This window comes from Denticeps clupeoides, chromosome 5 (genome assembly GCF_900700375.1).
Source record: "Denticeps clupeoides chromosome 5, fDenClu1.1, whole genome shotgun sequence".
Lineage (NCBI taxonomy): Eukaryota > Metazoa > Chordata > Actinopteri > Clupeiformes > Denticipitidae > Denticeps > Denticeps clupeoides.
Window position 1 is genome coordinate 2,455,667 of NC_041711.1, and position 21,606 is coordinate 2,477,272.

At 44.9% G+C, this 21,606-nt stretch overlaps 2 protein-coding genes across 3 annotated transcripts in view; one reads left to right on the forward strand and one right to left on the reverse strand.

The window, feature by feature from the left end:
- The window catches only part of mindy3 (MINDY lysine 48 deubiquitinase 3), a 31,258-nt gene extending 29,107 nt beyond the window's left edge, over window positions 1-2,151 (reverse strand). For both annotated transcript variants that reach the window (XR_003749802.1, XM_028980512.1), the window contains exons 1-3: window positions 1,881-2,151; window positions 258-595; window positions 91-170 (exon numbers count right to left, since the gene is read on the reverse strand). Coding sequence is in view for 1 of the 2 variants with exons in the window: in XM_028980512.1 (XP_028836345.1) it covers window positions 91-170; window positions 258-351 (174 nt within the window). In the remaining variant the exon portion in view is untranslated. The remainder of the gene's footprint in view (window positions 1-90; window positions 171-257; window positions 596-1,880) is intronic.
- Window positions 1,721-18,027, forward strand: LOC114790445 (probable assembly chaperone of rpl4). Its single transcript, XM_028980513.1, has 12 exons — window positions 1,721-1,888; window positions 2,504-2,688; window positions 3,042-3,151; window positions 3,235-3,381; window positions 4,617-4,766; window positions 5,319-5,431; window positions 6,205-6,328; window positions 7,968-8,066; window positions 8,201-8,281; window positions 14,592-14,645; window positions 16,042-16,152; window positions 17,153-18,027. The coding sequence occupies exons 2-12, from the start codon at window positions 2,610-2,612 to the stop codon at window positions 17,354-17,356; spliced, it is 1,272 nt and encodes a 423-aa protein (XP_028836346.1). The 5' UTR covers window positions 1,721-1,888; window positions 2,504-2,609; the 3' UTR covers window positions 17,357-18,027.
- Window positions 18,028-21,606: the final 3,579 nt, after the last annotated feature.

Here is a 21,606-nt window from a genome sequence, read left to right on the forward strand (position 1 = left end):
CTTATTGTTGCCTTGTGAAATGGTCTTTGTCCATTTCTTTCCAATCACCCAGCGACTTGCCAGAGCTGGGTGTTACTGAAAACCCCTCACCTGCACGGGTGCGATCACAGCACAGGGGCCGCCTTCAAACTGCTCCAGAGCCGTGCGCTCCGTCTCGCTGAACACGAAGCCTTCAAACAGAAACACGAGATCAGCTCAACACGCCCTCCCTGACCACACAACAGGAACAACGTGCCTCGGGCCAGATGGCCGCTCACCCTGCGACCACCTCCTGAAGGGAGATGGCGCCGCCCCGGCGCCGGTCTGTCTCCCCCACACCAGCTCCACCACTTCTCGGCTAAACTCGGACATGGTTCCTGCCCTGGACGGGCCCGCCGCGGGTCGGGAGTCTGACTGCCGGCTAGCCGGCCAGCGTGAGCTGGGTTCCTGGCCTGTTGGTCACCTTTCCCGGGTACGGAGACCAGCTGCTCTTTGAGAATGAAGCAGGTGGCATTGGCCACAGCAAGGGGTGGCCGCGGAACTGCCCACTGCTGCTACTGACCACGGCTGAGACTAGCTGACCGCAGGCTGCCAGATCCCCAGATAACGCCAGGACCTGTACAACAGAAACATGCAAGATTATGAGACAAATTTTCAACACTGGTCTTTATATGATAGAGCAATAATATTATTATATATATATATGTGGCACCAAGACATATGCAGCAATTTCTTGCCACCATTAATCCTCAAACTTAAGTGTCTTGCTCAGGGACACGATGGTAGTAAGTGGGGTTTGAACCTGGGCTACTACCACCCTTGTGTTCCTCATTTTTGGGTGCATTATCCATCTGAAAGAGGACACTTGCAAGGTGTGTTCCAAGGGTCAGAAACAACTTTTAAGTTGGTGGTATTCTTGAGTCTCTAAGGTAACAATAGAATAATAATAAGATAACCTTGTTTTAATTGTGAAATGGTTTCATTAAAAGAAAAAGGTTTTGTCTGTTCGACTTGTACTACGCTGACTGGGTTAAATCGAATTGCATCTCTTCATTGTTTTTGTTGACTAAAACTGGACTGAAATATTCATTGATAATCCTGACTAAAATAAGACTAAATAACTTTTAGTCTTAGTGGGTTGCAGTAGCCTAGTGGGTAACACACTAGCCTATGAACCAGAAGACCCAGGTTCAAATTTAGAACAAAACTAAACTTAAAAACAGGCCACCAAAAATATATAGTTTGTACATATAGTAACATCAACGCAAGACCCAAGGATTCTCAGCAGACCGGCTTGCCTCCTTCCCATAGGGCATCGTGGTGGGTAGGTGACACACAAGCACTCGACAAAAGGACCTGGGGCTTCATCTCCCATTAGTGACTCTGATGCACAGTCCTGAAAAGCCAACACTGCAAGCAGGACCAGCACAGACTCTTCTACTGGATCTGACAACGCGGAGCTGTGCAGGTGCATCAGGGAGTCTTGGTTGCTGATCCTAACCACTGCAAGCCAGGATGCAGACCCACGGAGCTACACGATGATCCAGTTGGAGCCCATTTCTCTGCTTCCAATACATCTTCATGGAACATCTCATTATTATGTTACCTGGCAGTGGCTGGGATCTATTGGGGCTGCAATTTCCTTCACCGGTGTTATATGTGCGTGCTGGACAAAGGGTCAAATTCCAGCATTACATTACTGACCAGCAGGCCCATCACATCTACACCACCGCTCTGAAAAGACGGCATCGTTTAAGAATTACTGCTGCACTCGTGGACTCGTTCATTATAGTCATTTTATGCCTAGAACTGCCCCCACTCTGCTGCCGCATGCACACGAGCCACCAACAAAGCCAGTCAGATCAACGGGCAGCCGCGCACCCAGGGGCAGCGGGACTCACCTGAGCAGGTATCCGGGCAGCAGGAGAGGCTAACGGGACTAGCCAGTATCGATTCAACCGAAAGCTAGGCGGCTAGCTGACGCCGCGAAGCCGCTCAGAAATGGACCACGGCGATTTTCAAAAAACCGAGAGGAAAAAAAAACACGACAGGTTACCACAGGCGGACAACATCCAGGCGGCAGGTTTGGAGCGAAAGCGGACAAAAGCGACTAATGCGCGATAATGCACTTTCCGCCCATTCGGTTTATTTACTACAGCCGCTACAGGCGTCCAGCTGCGTCTGGATTGGTTGGAATACAGATGCGTGACGAGGGCGGTGATGTTTAACGGCTTTCCATTGGCTTTCATCAACGTCAATCAAGTTACGTCGCTGTCACACGCCATGCTCCCGCCTTCGTTGCCATATGAGCATTTTATTTAATTCGTTTAAAACGCGTTGGCTGCTATCTACAATACTTTACAAGTCGTTAAATCCATATGAACACCAAGAATCTAAGAATTTAATTATAGGGTTAAATTTAGGCACAGTACACACAAAAGTTGTTTCCAAAGCCCTGAATGAGCCATGAGAAAGGCGTTGTTGAAATTACCCCGTTCTTTTTGTCCTTCTGTGGGTTCCGTAGGTCCACAGACACGTGTGCGCCGCTGTGCCGTGAGATTCTCTAACAACTGAGCGGACTTTCGCGATTCTCGGCAGCGTAGACGCTCCACTCGGGATCACACCGAGACATGGGGGGGCAGGCGAAGAGCAAGAAGAGGAACCCCAACAACAACAAGCCCAGGAGGAGGGAGACCAGGTCAAACGGAGGTGTGTCCAGCCGTCTGTCTTTTTCTCCCTTGTTTTCACGACGTTCTACTCCGGAGTTTAGATTAAGTTTTACTGGTTTGACTTTAAACTGAAAGACTAGCTAACTGTAACTCGTATAGGATAGACTGACCATTCAGAGCGTAGATAGAATGAACCAAAACTGAGAACTTTATAAGTTCTGGATGAAAAGTTAACTCCGTACATATTGTTCCTTCTGTAAAGGCTTTTATTTGCGCTGACATTATTCTAATGTTACTTGTCTGATGATGATGAACCTTGTTGGCCATATGATTAATTGTATATGTAGATTTAATATGTGTTATCGTGCCCACAATCCATCTCCTGTGTTGCAGGTGCCGGGCTGGTGGGCTTAACATCACAGGAGAGAATGAAAGTGAAGATGCAGGAAAAAGCTAAGAAGAAAACAGCAGAAAAATACTCAGTAGAGCAGCTTCTGGAGAAGGTTCATGCTCTTTTATCTGTTCATGTCACCTCAAAATGTCTAGACCAGCAGGGATCCTTATCTTTCTCTCTCTCTCTCCGCAGACAGAGGAGTGTATGGATAACTTTGATCTCCAAATGGCACGTTTGTTCTGCCAGCGTGCTTTGGACATAGAGCCGTCCAGCCTGCGGATCCTGGAAATGCTGGGCAACATCTGTGCTGAGCTGGGAGACGTGGACAAAGCCAAGCAGGTGATGCACGACTGCAGTAGGATCTCTACGGTCTGATAGGAGCAGTGTGCTCTGCTCATGCAATGTTGTGTAAAGCCTTGCAATTCAGTGTATTTTTCTAAAATATTTTCAATTCGGTGCAAGTTTCCCAGTTATGTGGCATCGCATCATACTATTACCTCAATTATATAATGTAATGCTCTATGCTACAACGCCACACAATTTAGTGACTTGATAGTTAATTAACTTGAACGGTGGTTTGCAGGCAAAGTTGAACATCTTGCCTTACCGACTTGCGTCCTCATCCTAATTGTCCTCGTCCTCCTTGATGCTCTTGATGCAAACACCACTGAACGAGTGCTCTGACACCTCAGTCCTGTATTCGACAGACACGCTTGAAAATAACCCTATTATCTACGTACTAACATACAGATTTGTGGATTTACACATGTTGTTTGAACCCAAGCTGAAAGGCATTATATTAATATTTATTAAATAATTCTGTCTTTCCATTTGGAGCTTTTATTTTGAAATGTCGCAAACCATCAAAAGCGCAGCAAGACCCTTAAACCGGAAGAGCGGCTGCAGCAATTTTAAAAAACAATGTTTGTGTGTACGTTCCCAGGGGGCAGTGGTGGCCTAGCGGTAAAGGAAGTGGCCACTGAGGTGCCACTGAGCAAAGCAGCGTCCCCACACACTGCTCCCCGGGCGAGTGTCATGGCTGCCCACTGCTCACAAAGGGTGATGGGTTAAAAGACACATTTCCTTGTGTGCACCGTTTGCTGTGCTGTATATCACAATGACAATCACTTCACTTCACATAAAAGACTTTGTGAAAGTGAAGATGTGTGAACGTCTGCCACTGCATACTTTACTCAGGTTGCATACGTGACCAACCCAGACTGAACACCGGCCCTTACGGGCCAAACACAAGACTGGCTCACCGGGAATCATCCTGGTCCTGCTGATTAGCCACTCCAGACCTGGTTAGAGGGACGGTCTCCCTGGAGACACTCAGGCTTAAGTGTCTTGCTCAGGGACACAATGGTATCAAGTGGGGTTTGAACCTGGGACTTTGTGGTCTGGATCTGAATCATAGGCGAGGATATTTCAAAACAGATTTTAAAAAAGAAGAATTTCAGAACAGAACTTGACACAATCGTTAATAATCGCTGCAATTTTTTCAAAGCAATAGCGAAAGTAGAAAAAAACTTTGTTTTAACGTCATTACCTTCAGTTTTTTTTCTGCTCTGCAGGTCTTTCTCAAGGCTGCTGAACTCAGTCCGGACCAGGGCCACAGTAAGTACATGTATCTGGGCCAGATCCACACGGGACGGGAGGCCATCAGCTACTTCAGCAAGGGCATCGAGATCATGACGGACATCCTGGAGAAAGACATGCAGGGTGTGAGTAGAAATGTCATAAATGCAACGTTACGCCGTTTTCTTTTAGTCCCGAGTTGCATGCAGAGCGTGTGGGACTGATTCTCCATCACATCCTGGACGTTTTCAGAGGGGTGCAGGCCAATCAGTGTGTGAATATTGTGTCCGGAGCATGCAGCCGTTTCACCACCAGGGGGTGATGTGGCTCCACAACCTGCTACTCGTTATACCCAGCAGATGTCACTGTTTTATATAGTGACCTTAAAAATGTAATTTCTTTCAAATGAACACAGTACGTAATAAGAACAGAGCCATTAAGGATATTTCAGATATAGGAGCCAATTGTTTGCGGTTTTATGTGGAAATAATCATGATATCAGGAATAACAGAGGAACCATTCCGCTGTGTCTCCGTGTGCTGTGCTTGCTGTGCATCATAATGGCAATCACTTAACTTTCACGATAAGATGGTTCTGCCTGCATGCACTTTTTGAAGGAAATAGACTAGCCGTTAAAACTTGAATTGTTAAAATATGCTGGCTGATTTGCATAAGTCATTGTACGTCCCTCTTAATAGGCTAGTCCTGAGGAGGCGGCGGCTTCTGCTTCAGAGGGAGGAGCTTCTGTGTCGGGAAGAGATGTGTGTTTGGCCTTTTGTTCTGTGGCTGAGATATACTTTACCGACCTCTGGTAATTTGACACACACACACACACACACACACACACACACCTCTTGAAGCTCATCGAGAGAATGCCAAGAGTGTGCAAAGCAGTAATCAGATGTGTTCATTCATAGTTTGGATGCCTTCAGTGAGAATCTACCAACGTAAATGGTCATGAAAATAAAGAAAACACATTGAATGAGAAGGTGTCCAAAGTGTTGGCCTGTACTGTACATACACACACACATCTATACCTAAAACTAAAATCTATTTGTTTATTACAGTTATTAAATCTTTTTCATTGCTAGGGATTGATACATGTCTACTTTCTCTCAACTTGGAAATAGTTAATAAGATATGAACTCAAGAAAAGACGCACACAGAGCCTGGCAGATTCCTCTCTGCTGTCATGCGCTGCCTTGATTGAACTGTGTGTCAGCACTTCCTGGCCAAATGAAAAGTTATTGATTAGATTAGAGGCGATCGGGCTGCCGCCCATGGCCGGAGGAAGGTCCCTGTGCTCCCGAATTCAACCTTGATTTTAGCCCAGGAGGTCTTCCAGTCCTCCTGTCCATCAACTGGAGCATAATTGCATTTAGTGGCTGAAGTGGCTGATTGAAATGGCCTCATGCTAGCAGGGATGTTGCATTGTGCAGCATTGATTGGGGGGACTAAATGGATTTTAAATGAGAATCATTTTGACTAATTAATCACATTGACACTGACGGAGGCCGTAAGAAATCAGTAAATACTGCATCTATGTTTAATACGTATTTTCTTAATAGTTGTACTGTGTTTCAGTATGGAGGATGGTGCTGCGGACCAGTGTAAAGAGTCCATTACTAAAGCGTTACAGTACGATCCACTGAACCCAGAGGCTCTGCAGCTGATGGCCAGTTACCTGTTCAGCACACAGAAGACAGAAGTAAGAACGCACACACACACACACACACACACACACACACACGCGCGCGCACACCTAGCGGGTAAGGAACCAGACCTGTAATTAGAAGGTTGTTCGTTCGAATCCCGATCCGCCAAGGTGCCACAGAGGTCCCCTTAATGAAGGTATCGTCCCCACACACTGCTCCACGGGCACATGTCATGGCCGCCCACTGCGCACCAAGGGTGATGGTTAAAAGCAGAGGACACATTTCACTGTGTCACCGTGTTCTGTGCTGCATTGTTTGACAATCACTTCACTTTCACTACTTTAACTTTCATTATGTGTTTAGTTAGTTGCGTGCTAGCTGTCCAGTGGGTAACACAGTATGAGCCTGAGTGTCTCCGGGGGGGGACTGTCCCTGTAACTACTGATTGTAAGTCGCTCTGGATAAGCGTGTCTGGTAAATGCTATAAATGTAAATGATTTAATCAGGGCAGAACTCGTGTGTGTGTGTGTGTGTGTGTGTGTGCACGCACTAATTAAAGTGCATAAATACCTCTCTGATCAAATAGAGCTGAGATAATCAGTTGCAGGGTGGACGTAATGTTTATGTAATGAAGCCCTATTGGGATTTAATGATACTCTGTGTGTGTGTTTTTCTAATTGTTTAGGAAGTTAGGGTTAATAGAATTAACCTTGTTATTTTAAGGTGTGTGTGTGTGTGTGTGAGTGAGAGTACTAGTCAGTTTCCCTATTCTCACAAGGCTGCGTTTCTGACCTGGTTTCATAATGAGACGATGCACAAAAAAAAAAAAAACACATTCTGTAATAAGAATGATAATCAGATTCTTTATTTTTTTATTATATTTTACTGCCTGGTTCAGTGCAGATATACAGAAAAACGGACTGAATTTGAGTTCAAACCTGACTGTAGGGCCTCTAGATGGCAGTCAGTGTGTTTGTGTGTGTTTCACTGTTGGAGACACCAGGATTCATCACCGTCTCTTGTCTCATGATCTGCAAATTTTGGGCTTTATCTTTGATTACCATAAACAGGAAACGCCGCATCACACACAAAATACTCCACAATCACAGATATAATCGCTGTTTACAAGAGCCAGAACTGCGTCTTTAAAGGTCCCATAACCTAATTGGTCCCCTGAAGTCCTAAATGCAGTTATTGTTCAGTATTACAGCCACTTTGATCCAGTCCCACAATGACATTTCCCAGGACGCGTCGCTTTGGTGACGGTAGCTGTAACTGCTAACAAGGAGGAGAGCGGCCTATAGAAGCTGAGCGGGCATTCGCGGAAATGACATCACCAAAACCAACGTTTGGCACAGACAGGAAGTCGTGTCGGGTGTTTTTCCAGAAAATCTACATTTTTACACCACTTTTTACGGCATTTCTAGCCCTTGCAAGACCATAGACAGGCTAGGAGAACTCGTATTAATGTTAAATAATCTCACAATGAAATGTGTCCTGAATTTAACCATCGCCCTTTGTGCGCAGTGGGAAGCCATGACAGGCCAACCACCCTATACTGAAGGGAGAAATTAAGCCCAGTTTTAACCAGCCCCACCCTGCTGACACACCAACACACGGCTGACCTTTGACCTCAGCATTGGCAGGACATGCCAGGTGTGATTGTGTTTTCTTTTTTTTTTTGGGTTACAGGAGGGACGAGACTACCTGCTGAAGAGTGTGTCGTCATGGTTACCCAGCCTGAGGAAAGGTTCTGATTTGTCCACAAATGAGCAAGAAGAGAGTGCACAGGTTGTGTATGAGCGTGTGAATGGTCTAATGGGTGAAATCTGTCGTGTTTTAATAAATTCCCAAGCAGCTTGTAATAATCAATGTTTGTTATGTTGCTCTTGTTGGTTTTTTGCTTTTCGCTTTTATTTCATCAGGGTGAAGAGCCGCCACCACCACCGCCATACGAGGCGAGAATCACCACCTCCAAACTCCTCGTCGAGGCAGAGGAGCATGAGGTGCTTTCATTCACCTGATTGTGTGTGTGTGTGTGCGTGTGCGCAGGCGCTTTTGTTTAATTTATTTTGATGCTGAATGCATAACTGAGTTGGGCGTGGCCGTTCAACGCACATTAGCCGCAGGTTGGCGCACATATGGACCTGTGAGTGTTTATGACTTAATTGTGTGTGTATAGGTGTATTAAGAGCAGGTGTGTGTGTCTGTGGCTGCAATAAAAATGCTTTGAGAGGGAAATGAGATCTTCGTTTTCCTTTAAACTGCATTTCTGCTCTGGTCTCCGAGGAAAACTTTCCATTTCAGCTGCGTTTACACACTACCGCAGCCCATTCAGGGTGTGTGTGTATATGTAGATATTAGATGTGTGTAAGGTGCTGTCTGCTGGAAGTTTCTTGAAAAGAAATGTTTGAAAGACAGGATGAACGTGAAAGTGAAGTGATTGTCATTGTGAAACACTGCAGCAGAGCAAATGGTGACACAATGAAATGTGTCCTCTATATTTAAACACCACCCTTGGTGAGCAGTGGGCAGCCATGACAGGCACCCGGGGAGCAGTGTGTGGGGACGGTACCTTCATCAGGGGGACCTCAGTGGTGCCTTGGTGGTTACGGGTTCACTTGTGTGTTTGCGATGTGAAGAGTGTGTGTGTTGTGTTTGTGTGTTTGTGTGTGTGTGTGTGTGTGTGTGTGTGTGTAAGAATTGATTATTTGCTGTGTACTGGTTTATGTGACCATGCTGAGTGGGTGCTGGTTACTGAGGGTGAACTGGGAGAACGCGGGATGCGTTGGTGTGTGTGTGTGTGTGTGTGTGTGTGTGTGTGTCTTTGTTGTAGGTGTGATGATGTGTGAGAACGGCATCAGTTTTCTTTCTTTTATAAATGTGGCCATTGTTGCAAAGAGAAATGAGCCAAGATCTGTGCTCATTATAGCGCCACCTGTTGGTTGATGTGGTGTTGCTACATAAAGTCTTCAGTTTGAGACTGTAGAACCAGGGGACAAAAACTGTTTCAGTGCTAATGAAAATTTCACATATGAGGTAAAAAAAAAAAAAAATAACCCGCCATTCTTATTTCCCCGTGTTTACCTGGATGACGTTGCTTATGAATCTGAGATGAACTGTTTCATCACAGAGGATTCATCTGAAGTTTCTACTCATGGACTGTCAAGCATCTTCAGTCCTTCTGGGATATGTGTTCAGGGCCAGAGATTCAGTTATTAATATTAAACCAAAATGGCATAAACAGAGCGAGGGTGAGGAGAAGAGCGATGATGAGACCGAGGAAGATGACAGGAACACAGGGATGAAGAGAGACCGAGTGAGAAGGACCTGACAACTCTGTGTGATTAATTTTAATGTCTCTACGCTGTCCATCAAACCTCCACGAGAGGTCAAGAGGTGTTCAGACACAAGTCTGCTCTCCTGAGTGGAAGTAGAAGGATGGTGGGATGCAAGATGGATCCGTAGCCCAGGGCTCATCTCATTGAAATTCGCAACATTCTTTTATATTTATATATATATTTATTTATTCATATATATTTTTAAAAAATTTCCTTGTGAATTGTCACGGTTTCCTAAGTAGGAGCATCTTCAGTCTGATTGTTGAACGCCGTGTGTTCTCCTCTGTCAACTTGTTTGATTAGCTTATGCAGTGGTTCAGCTATATGACCTTAATTGTCATCATGTGACTTCCCTTATGTATGAGGGGCGTGGCTTAATGAGTACGGTGACCGCCGCTGTGTCACAAACAAAAACATTTAATCTCTTAACCCCGTGAACTGATGACTGCGACAGCTTCTAGAACATTATAAACTCTGCACGCCGTTATTAATGTGGCTCCAGGAACGTAGGCGTCTTCCTCATCCATCTGAAAATCTGCATATTTCTGGATACGAGCGCTCGTTAATAAAGCAGCCGTCCCGCCTGATTCATCATTTCCTGTGGAAAGTAACGGCCGAGGAAGGAAAACTTGTTTTTCTGTAATGGAGGAGAAGATGGATGGAGGGGATCAGAGGTGAGCGGGAGGGGTCGGCCAGTAATGATCATGTGTGATGAATATGTATATATCTCTTTAGTGTGTGTGTGTGGGAGATTCCAAAAATCATTTGAAAGTAATGCACATTTTAGGTATTTGATTTTGACCCTGAGGTTCTGCTCCAGTCCTGAGTCCTTCGTTGTGTTAAATGAGTGAGACCTTCATGGAACGTTCTGTGCTCTGAGAACGTGGAGCACCAGGTTCTGCATGGAGGTGTGCTTCTTGGAATTCTGGTCTTTGAGCTTTTGTTTAAATGCTTTTCTTCTTTTTTATGAAACTATTTGAAAGACTGGCTAAACATCCTCCATCTCTTTTTGATTGGGAGTGGAGTGTGTGTGTGTGTGTGTGTGTGTGAGAGAGAGAGAGAGTGTGACAGTGAGGATAATTGAGCTTTTGTATTTGCATCTGTGAGCAAGACAAGTCTCACATCTAATTAAGTGTTGCGTTAAATCTGAACTTCCAGACCCGCCTCTTTTCTACTTGTACGGGGTCTTCGCCACGCCCTATTCTGTGTTAAAACCAGTCAGTCTTATTCTGTTACTCTGTGTGTGTGTGTGTATAACTTCTCCTGCTACTTGGTTTAATCTGGTTTAATTAAAAAGAACTTGTCTTAAGCGATGTGGCACCGGCTTAATCTACAGTGGGCAGGTGTTTTAATGTATGTGTGTGTGTGTGTGTGTGTGTGTGTGTTAATGTGCAGGAGACCCATTTAAGAACTCAGTAGCTGTCTCTACCTGCAGTAAACACACAACCTGAGCACAGAACCTACTGTGTATGTAGGCCAGAAGAACGGTGTGTGTGTGTGTGTGTTTAGTAATTGGTCAGGTCAGGGTATTTAAAGCTCTGTGTCAGAATATCAATAAAACACTAATAAGGTGTGTGTGTCTCTAATTTCAGCAGTCAGAGCATTTAGGTCACTCAACAAGTAGATAACTCCACTGGGGTAAAAATCCAATAACACACACACACACACACACAGGACTGAATTTTTCATTTCAGGGTTGAGGATGTTAACAGTAAACAAGCAGTTCAGAATAAACGTGAGACGTGGAGCTTTAAACCTGTTGAAAGATTAATCACTGCCCTTGAGGAGCAGTGTGTGTGTGTGTGCGCGTGTGTGTGTGTGTGTGTGTGTGTGTGCATTTTTATCAGTGAGAGGACATGGAGTCCTTTTGTTTTCTGTATATTCATTTATTCAGCAGCTTTAGTTGTGCTGTTCTGAAAGTCAGGAGAAGTATTACTTTGCCCTGTGAAAGTGAAGTGATTGTCACTTGTGATGCACAGCACACGGTGCACACGGTGAAATGTGTCCTCTGTATTTAACCATCACCCTTGGTGAGCAGTGGGCAGCCATGACAGGCGCCCGGGGAGCAGTGTGTGGGGACGGTGCTTTGCTCCGTGTCACCTTGGCGGATCGGGATTCGAACCGGCAACCTTCTGATTACGGGGCCACTTTCTTAACCGCTGGTCTGTGTGTGTGAGTATAAATACACTTAGTAGTAATTAGATCCAATAGGCACACAGAGCGAGCGAGCGAGCGAGAGAGAGAGAGAGAACAGTGTTCGTTAGATGTTCAGCTGCAATAAGATATGCTAATGTTAACGTGTGTGTGTGTGTTTTTATCTTATCACAGCAGCTCAGAAATGAGCTCTGAAATCTTGTATATCTTGATTGCACTAATAGCCATGAAATGTCATCTTGACAGAGTGAGACGGCGAGAGAGATGCAGCTGTGGGACAATATAACAGGTCATCTCTATTTCTCTGTCTCACACACACTTCTGCTCTTTCTGTCTTGCTGGCCAATTGTAAGCGATTTGATTTGCATCTGAAATGCCACATTTAAATATGCAAATGAGGAGCAGCAGTTGGTTTTCTCCAACTTCCTACTTCAGCACCTTCTGTACGTTCTTGTGTAGTGTGGCTGTGTCGGCCTTGCAGGGAATGCAGGGGGGCGGCAACGAACTGCGGTGGCCTAGCGGTTAAGGAAGCGGCCCCGCAATCAGAAGGTTGCCGGTTCGAATCGCGATCCACCAAGGTGCCACTGAGCAAAGCACCGTCCCCACACACTGCTCCCCGGGCGCCTGTCATGGCTGCCCACTGCTCACCAAGGGTGATGGGTTAAATGCAGAGGACACATTTCACTGTGTGTTGCTGTGTATCACAAGTTACAATCACTTCACTTCACTATAACCAAAAGGTCACTACGGGCGATGGTTAAATACAGGGGACACGTTTCACCGTGTCACCGTGTCCTGTGCTGCATTGTTTCACCATGACAATTGCTTGACTTTCACCCTAAAATCCTTTCTATGGCCACCCACTGGCCTGGTGTACACACTACAGCGGTTTTATTAGTTTTGAGTTTGCACCAATATTTTTTGCAACAGAACAAAGAAAAAAGCAGTGGGTGGGGTGGGGTGGGCGGAGCCAGGCAGAGCCACCCACACAGCTGCTGACTGTTTGAACCCTCTGCACTCAGCAGGTCGCACTGCCAGCGCTCGACACTGACTAATGAAATGGTCTTTGCCTGGACCCCGGCCATTTTGCCACCGTCGCTCTCCTGACCTCGGCGCTAATTAACCAGGCGGGCGGGGCGTCGGCCCGTAACCACGTGCCGCTGCCGGGGCTCAGTTACCGCTGATCGTCTCCAACTGACACACACACGCAGATGTCACCGTGTAAGTGTAATGATGTACGGTGTGATGTCATCGCGTGTCTCTCCCTCCGTAACGAGCTGAATGTCGGGCGCTAATGAGCGAACGAGAAGCGTAATGAGCTGCTCGTAATTACACCTCGACGGCGTAATGAGGCTGTAACGATGGCGCTGACCCCGACACACACATTCACTCCACTTCAAAGAGTGTGTGTGTGTGTGTGTGAGTGTGTGTCTGTCTCTTTGGTTTAAAGGCCAGGGGTTAATAATGTCAACAACAACACACACAGCACAAAGCGGGCATGTTCATTATTGATGTAGTGGTGATCGATTATTGATAAGTCTCGATGCACATTTCAGCATTTTGTCCCCCTTATGTTGCGAGATTGGAGATCCCCTGCTTAGTGGGTCTTTTGCTCTATAATCTTTAATTAGTTTAATTTGAGTGAGTTTATTTTAGTTTAATGTGGTGTGTGTGTGTGTGTGTTTTTCCCTAATTTTTATACAGCTTGACCTTCACACACCAGAGTCCTAATGGATCAATATCACATCTCACTCATACAGAACAAGCAGCTGTGTGTGTGTGTGTGTGGTGTGTGTGTGTGTGTGTGTGTGTGTGTGTGTGTGTGTGAGAGCGATAACAGGAAGTCTGACAGCAGATCTGGGTTCTGCTGATCAGGTCTGATTTGTTTCCATTGAACAGACTGCGGTGGCCTAATGGTTAAGGAAGCGGCCCCGTAATCAGAAGGTTGCCGGTTACCGTCCCCACACACTGCTCCCCGGGCGCCTGTCATGGCTGCCCACTGCTCACTCGGGGTGATGGGTTAAATGCAGAGGACACATTTGACTGTGTGCACCGTGTGCTGTGCTGCTGTGTATCACAAGTGACAATCACTTCACTATAACCAAAAGGTCACTACGGGCGATGGTTAAATACAGGGAGCTGTGTGTGTGTGTGTGTGTGTGTGTGTGTGTGTGTGTGTGTGTGTGTGAGTGATAACAGGAAGTCTGACAGCAGATCTGGGCTCTGCTGATGTCTGATTTGTTTCCATTGATCTCCGATCAGCTCCATGTACTCCTGCTGTAGTGATGGGTGCAGGTTCATTAGAATTGATCACTGTATGGGTGTGGTATTGATGGGATCGGGGAAAATCGCTGGCTCTGATTGGCTCGGGATGGACTTGTACATATAGATTTTGTCGTGACTCAGAGTATTGATGAGGCTTGATGCTGGAAATCCCACTTGATGTGGGAGAACGATCAGGGTTATTGATCGAGGAGCAGGCGACAAGCAGGTCGATAAGTAATCTGTCACCCGTGGACCCCACAACACCCCAGCAGAAGGAGGGGCTGACGGAGCTCTTCTGGAGACAGAGTGGCGGGGTCATGGCATGGTGCCTTGGGGCTCACACCGTCATGGTTGTGGTATGAAGTAGGATCATTGTACGCAGGATGATGTGTTACAAAAAGATCTTAAGCAATCCCCAGTGGAAACGAACATGTTTACAAGACACCGTGCGGGTTTTACTCCAGCCCTACTGAGCATCAGTGTAATCACAGTGTAATCACAGCATTCTAGTGTATTGCCATGTTATAGACATCTACTTATTTCTTTCTACCTACAGAAAGCCCTGGAGGTTTTGGAGATGCTGCTGGAGGAGGACGATGAGGTGATGCAGGTGTGTGATGGTGGTTGATGTTAAGCTTCCTCTGGTTGGTTGTGTGTGTGTGTGTGTGTGTGTCAGCCATTTGTCCATATGTAAGTGTATGCGATTTGTCTTGCACAGTCTGTATATTTTTGTCAGTATCTCTGCTTTGTGTGTGTGTGTGTGTATGCCTGCCTTGTCAGTTGTGCAATGTGGTTGTGTGTTCAGGTGGATATTTTGAGTGTGTGTGTCTTATCCCGAACTGTCACCCCTGCTCATGTTGACAGAACTGTGCCAAGTCCCTGTACACACGTTCTCTCTCTCTCTCTCTCTCTCTCACACACACACACACACCAAACTTCACATAATTTTATTTTTACTAAAAACATTTAACGTGTGTTCTGTTTTACACACACACACAAAGTACAAAAGGTGTCAAATGAAGTGAACGACACACACAGATCCCCTCTCTTCATTTCGTTCTTTTCTTCTGTTACACAAACTGACATTTCAAGGCTGCAGACAGATTCACAGACACAAGCACTCAGAGTTTAAAAGTTCACATTCATCTCCATCTCTGTCTGTCTGTGTGTGTGTCTGTGTGTGTGTGTGTGTGTGTGTGTGTGTGTACAAGTGTAGTGATTGCAGTAAAATCTATGAAACTGTAGATTGGCTGTGATAAAGCCAAAATTTTTTTGTCTGTGTGTGTGTGTGTGTGTGTGTGTGTGTGTGTTGAAGTCTCTTCACATGAAAAGCTCGCTGATTAGAATTTCTGGGAACCTGCGGTGTTCCCAATAATGACTATTTGTGTGTACAGGCTGTTTTGTGTGTGTGGGTGTGTGTAAAGATCTGCATTAGCCCAGAGGCCTGTGGAGTGTCGGCGCTTTCTGATGTACGTCCTACACACTCCGGGCCGCAGTGTTGATCTCTTTACACGAACCCCGGGGTCAGGGCTGTTGGAGAACTTTAACCAACCACATGGTCTCCTGACCTCCCGACGTTGTTTGAAAAGCTGTGGTTTGTGTGTGTGTGTGTGTGTCAATATCAAATTTACACTCTGTGTGTGATTTATGTTACTGCCTCATTGGTATGTGTGTGTGCATTAGGTCCGGGCAAAATTAATATTTTAAAACGATGAATTTTTTTTTTTTATTATTTTGACATTAATTGACTAATATAGCAATCTATACATTCTAATTTACATATCTGAATGGAAAAATGTATTTCTTTTTTTTTTCTTTGCTCCTAAGCTTAAAATTACAAGATAAAAGTAAGGGTGAAATAAGCACAAAGTAATGTCAGTGGTAGAATTCAATAAAAAATAAAAAGGTCACCCACAGTACTTTTTTTCGAAATCGAAGAGGTCGGAGCATTGCCCAGCCCCAGTGCACACGCAGCGTGTACATGATCATTGTCTGCTTGTGTGCAGGTGTGGTATCTGCTGGGTTGGGTTTGTTACCTACGGCAGGAGAAACCAGACTGCCCAGAATCAGAGAACTACAGAGACTGTGCCAGAACCTACCTTACCAGGGCAAAAAAGGTATAAACACACACACACACACACACACACACACACACACACACACCACACCCACCTCTGCCATGTGATGCTCTGCTCGTGCTTCAGTAAAGTGTCCCTGACCCATGTTCCCGTCACCGCGCCTCCCGGTGGTCCCACAAACACCTGCTGTTGCTTAGTTACCAGTTTCAGTTCCCGTCACTTTTCACTTTGTCCGCTCTCTCTCAGCCAATCAGAACGGTCTGTTCAGAGTTGATTTTTGTGATTTAATAGTGTTTGTTGTGGTCAGGAAAATTGAAGAAAGGTGCAGGTGAATAAAGAACCTTGATTGCAGTTTTATCCAGTCCGATTGCTCTGGGAGACCTGGGCATGTTTTATACATGAATACACTTACCAGCCAATCAGAATGCAGGATTCACCCAGCCACACCAAAAGTCCTCACAAAGACCAGAATGTTATATACTTATTACACTCGGTCCCCATGAAGATTCTGAGAAATGTGTGTGTGTGTGTTTTTTTCTGTTTTTTTTGCACTGTATGCATCTTAATGATCTCACACATACACATCTGGCCTTTCATCTGTGCTCAGACGGTCTCTTTATTCTTTTTGTGGACTGCCAAAATGATTTACCCATAACAACCCAAATCCAGGAATCGCCCAGCCACTGATGTAAACACTATTTTCTTAGTTATTTTTGTTGTACACACAGCAGTGTTCCCCTTGTTCTTCTACATTCTGCTGGTGAATATTTCATGGTTTTGTTAACACTGTGAAATTATTAATGTTATGCAGATGGAAACATCAATTTCTTAATAAGACTGCAGTAATTTGGTTATTCATCAGTCCTGTCAAAATTCTGCTGAAAAGCCCTCCACGGTCCTGCAGTACCACAAAGTGGCCAGCAGAGGCGTTCTGTTGCAGCATAACCTCTATTTACTCGAGCAAGGACGCCAGCAGGGAAGAGAGAACTGCGAGCGCGCGTCCGTTAATCTCTGTGTATTTTGTTGTTCGTGTGCGTAGCTGTACGTGAAGCTGTGCTGTGATGACCCCCCCATGCTGGAACACATGCAGCAGCTTCTGACCGATCTGAGATCAGCGCAGGGTGGGGATGCCAATGATGATGATGATGATGACGACGACGAGGATGAAGACACCGTGCCTTTAGATGACATCGGCGACGACTTTATCCAGAGCAGCGAGGAGGAGGATTCCATGGAGCACTGACACACACTTGTTATCAACAGAAGCACTGCAGATGCATGCTTCTGAACATCACACACACACACACACACACACACACACACACTCTGAGCCCTGACAGCTCTTTTTAAAGAAGCTCCCTGTGTGTTTTAATGTCCCTCCACCGTTATGTAAAGTAATTGGCGAGGGGGGGGGGGGGGGGTGTTCTGCGGATTGAAAGGTGGAGATTAAAGAGTCTTTTAGCCGAACGAGCGTCTGACGTCTCCTGTCATCCGTCCCTCCAGAGCTGCCGCCTGATCCGTGGCAGGTTAATGACTTCAGATTGGGCCTAATTATTTTATGATTATGTTAATTATGCTGAGTGGAATGTCTCTTTTTCTTTCTCTCTTTCTGTCTCTTGCTCACACACATCTTTATCTACACACATCTGGCTTAGCTGGCAATGTCATCTAAAACCCATGTTACAGCCTTATTACACCCGGTCTTTCTGAAGAGCTAGATGTGTGTGTGTGTGTGTGTTTGCACTGAATGCATTTTATTGATCCGGTCTTTTTCTCCTATTTTTATTTGTGCAGTAAAATCTGTAACCAAATCTTTGTGTTCAGTGTTGTTATGGCTCCAGAATTTGTTAATCTGAGGCTTTTATAATCCAGTTTAATTGGCAACGCTAACAAGGGTCACCGCCTGATCTGCTCTCCCCTCTTAGTACCTGCATCAGTAGCGTCTGCTTTAGTATGAGTGAGTGAGTGAGTGTTCACAGGAATGGTGTTTGATGTGTGTGTGAAAGAGAGAGGGGGGGGGGGGGGGGATCTTATATTTATCTCCAACCATCTCACTTCATTTTATCTCTGTTCACAGCCACAGGGCCAAACACTAATCCTCAGAAAACACAGTCACTGGTTCAGATGCAAACACACACACACACAAGCGCACACACACTCTCTTTCTCAGGCTGCCACCTGGTCTGCCTGCAGGCGCTGGGTGTGCTTATATCAGCCCTCCTCTTATCTTCTGATCAGAGGAGGTGCTGTTACAGCAGCTCAGCTGATCCGGGTCTCGGGGGCTCTTACCCCTCAAGTGTGTGTACATGTGTCACATTTAATGGATAATTGATTGTTACACTCCGATGTGAAGTGAGGACAAGAGACTCATGTGAACACGGAGGAGGAGGAGGAGGAATCACAGATTTCAATAAATCACAGATCCATTTTTGAAGTGTTGGCTGATGAACTGTTAAAGTTGCATAAATTTATAGATAAAACAAGAATGAAACATGATCTTAAGTGATTGTTGCGCTTGAGACATTTTGATGGACATGGGATTAATGAAGTAGCATGCATGAGCGCATGTCAATCATTGAGCTCCCAACATTTTAGGCCTTGAATGCTTATCTTAAGTTGGTGGCGACCAGTGAACGCCAGTGAAATGGAAATCAAAAACATAAAGTGAAATGGACAATAAAAAAACGGAATTTTAAAAGCTTGTCCTCGGTGACAAATAACTACACCAACAGTTAGTTTCTCCTCAAGATACAGATTCGATTTATATATTTATTCATGTAAATTCATAGGACGCCTTTGACTTCATGAACAAGCCCCCTGTTTAGAGCCTGATGGAATGTAAATTGGAATTATATAAACAGCTCTATATCTATTATCATGTTGTGTACATCAATAGTTGCTCACGGTACTTTTTAAAACCATTCTCCCCTTTTATCTGAACGGTTTGAATGAAAAATGATATTACTTAGTTGAAACAGATTTTTTTTTTGCATGTTTCCCAAGGCCCTATTTTTCAGGGATTAAATAAAATGCTTTGAGTATATGAAGTGAACGTCCTTTTTTGGCCCAGTGGTTGCGGAATTCTGAGCCCCGCGAGATGAAGATCAGTCGGCTCATTTACACGTTTTCAGGTTTTTTTTTTTCTTTTTCCCCACCCCATGACGAGGCCTTATCCAGATCGGGAAGCCGCACGTGGGCAGCGTTTAATTCCAGGCCAGCATCTATTATACATGGCAAGTGCCATCGTTACGAAGTATAACACTTCAAATGAGTTATAACCTCCCTGCCTGCTGAATAATGCAGCCTCTTAAGTGGGTTTTTAAGGCTTTACATTAAGTTTTATCCAACTGTGAAGCTCTATGCTGGCGGTAAACCTAAACTTCCTTTAATGCCAAAAATGTCCATTGAACAAAATGAAGACCGAGCCGTTTTTTAATCTAACCCTGTGCTTATGGTGAATTACGGTAATTAGCCCAAGGACCTCCTCTGCCCCGAGTTCAGGAGCCGAGGAGCTCTGTTTAATCGTCCCTCAGTCTGCAAATATAATTATGTTCCAGGGTCGATGGAATTGAATTATGCCTTTTTATTAGAATTCCGTCGAACAAACAGGAAATTCATTCTGAAATTCACGGAAATAAAAGAAATTGAACAATTAAATCTTACATAACGTCCAAACAGCAATAGGCAGACTTTTATCAAGAATCTGATAAAAGAAACTACAAACATGACTCATTTCAGAGAAATTATGAGTAGGATGGAAATAAAAGTTGATTCTGGTGAAACACCAGAATCTCAGCTTTCTGGGTCCTTTTGCTGAGATGTGAGCTGCTCTCTCGCTTTATCATTTCAGGTTTAATTGATTTATTCATCATGGACGTGATGCTTTTTTTCAACACATATAAACCCATTAAAATACGTCTGTTCTCATTTGAATCCTGTCTTAATTAAATCTTTTTTTTCCAAAGGAGAGTTTTCGTAAAAAAAAAAATCACTTCAGCAGGGAGGATAATAAGATCATTGGACTCATTAAGCTGTTTGAAATGAAGATTCCTCTCTTTTCTTAGATATTTTATGAGTCTTAATGATGACCACATCATAGTCTGCCTTCAAATATTCATCCAGAACCAGCTTCTCTTCTGCCAGACTTTACCTGTAGATTTTAATGAGTCTGCAATCTAGTAAATTTAGTAAAAAACCTAATTACTCTATAAAGTTGCATTTTCTTTTCTGTCAAATGAGCCCAGGTTCAACAGTAAATTCCGAGTAAAGGAATCTGAGGCTTTCACTTCCTCTCAAAGTTTCTTTTATCGCTCAGGAAGCGTCCCCACCATTGTCACCTTTGCTCGCTCACTAGTGGCTTTGAACTGCTGTACCTTGTTTACATTTACAGCATTTACCAGACGCCATTTATCAGTAGTTACAGGGACAGTCCCCCCCTGGAGCAACTTAGGGTTAAGTGTCTGGCTCAGAGTAAGTGGGGTTTGAACCCCACTTCTGGTTCATAGGCGAGTGTGTTACCCACTAGGCTACAACCACCCTGTACCTCCTTCATGTCAGGCGCCTATTTTCTCAACGTTTGCCAACTAAACCACAACTACTTTGAGATCTGAACCTGCAACCCAGTTATGAGTTCACTTCTTTACCCTCTAGGCCACCCCTGCTCCAAATAAAGAAGAAATAAAGTAAGATAAAGACACTCAATTAAAAGATTGAAAGTTTCCTATTTCGAAGCTTCACTTATATATCCTGCCAGGTTGCCCACATGAAGACCAGGTCTTAAAAGGTTTGAAGAGGGTTGTGATTCTGAAACAAAAGCTGTGGAGCAGCAACATTAGAGGCATCATCTCTCCTTAACTTGCATCTCATGGCAAATGGTGGGATGACCTTGGAGAACGAGAGGTGGTGGGCTGCAGTAGGTACCAGGCGAGGTTAGTAGGGTGGTTGTAGTCTAGCGGGTAACACACTCGCCTGTGAACCAGAAGACCCAGGTTCAAACTTCACCTACTACCATCGTGTCCCTGAGCAAGACACTTAACCCTGAGTGTCCCTGTAACTACTGATTGTAAGTCGCTCTGGATAAGGCCGTCTAGTAAATGCTGTAAATGTAAATGTTGGTACTAGATGTTGGTCCATTACGATAATCGATGCATCACGATTCGTCCCATCAATTGTTCTACACATTATGTCAAATCCTTCAGTGAGATGAGAGTTACGGCCTCGTTCACACGGACGTCTGAACCGCTCGTGGCGTCAGTGGCAGCTGCTGAAGTCCTTAATTCTGGTCATGGCGGAAAGAAGACGCAGCTTGCTGTGCCGCTGCCGAGTGGCCAGAGTCTCCATGCTGTGCAGTTACGTCCCCGTCTGCCTTTGTGAATCTCAGTATGTCCCACACGTCTCTGCATCAGGCCAATAATCAAGCAGCAAGTTAACTTTTAATTTGAAGAATAGAAACCAGCCCGCATGCGCTTTAACAAGTCTGAGCTGGAGCGTCCC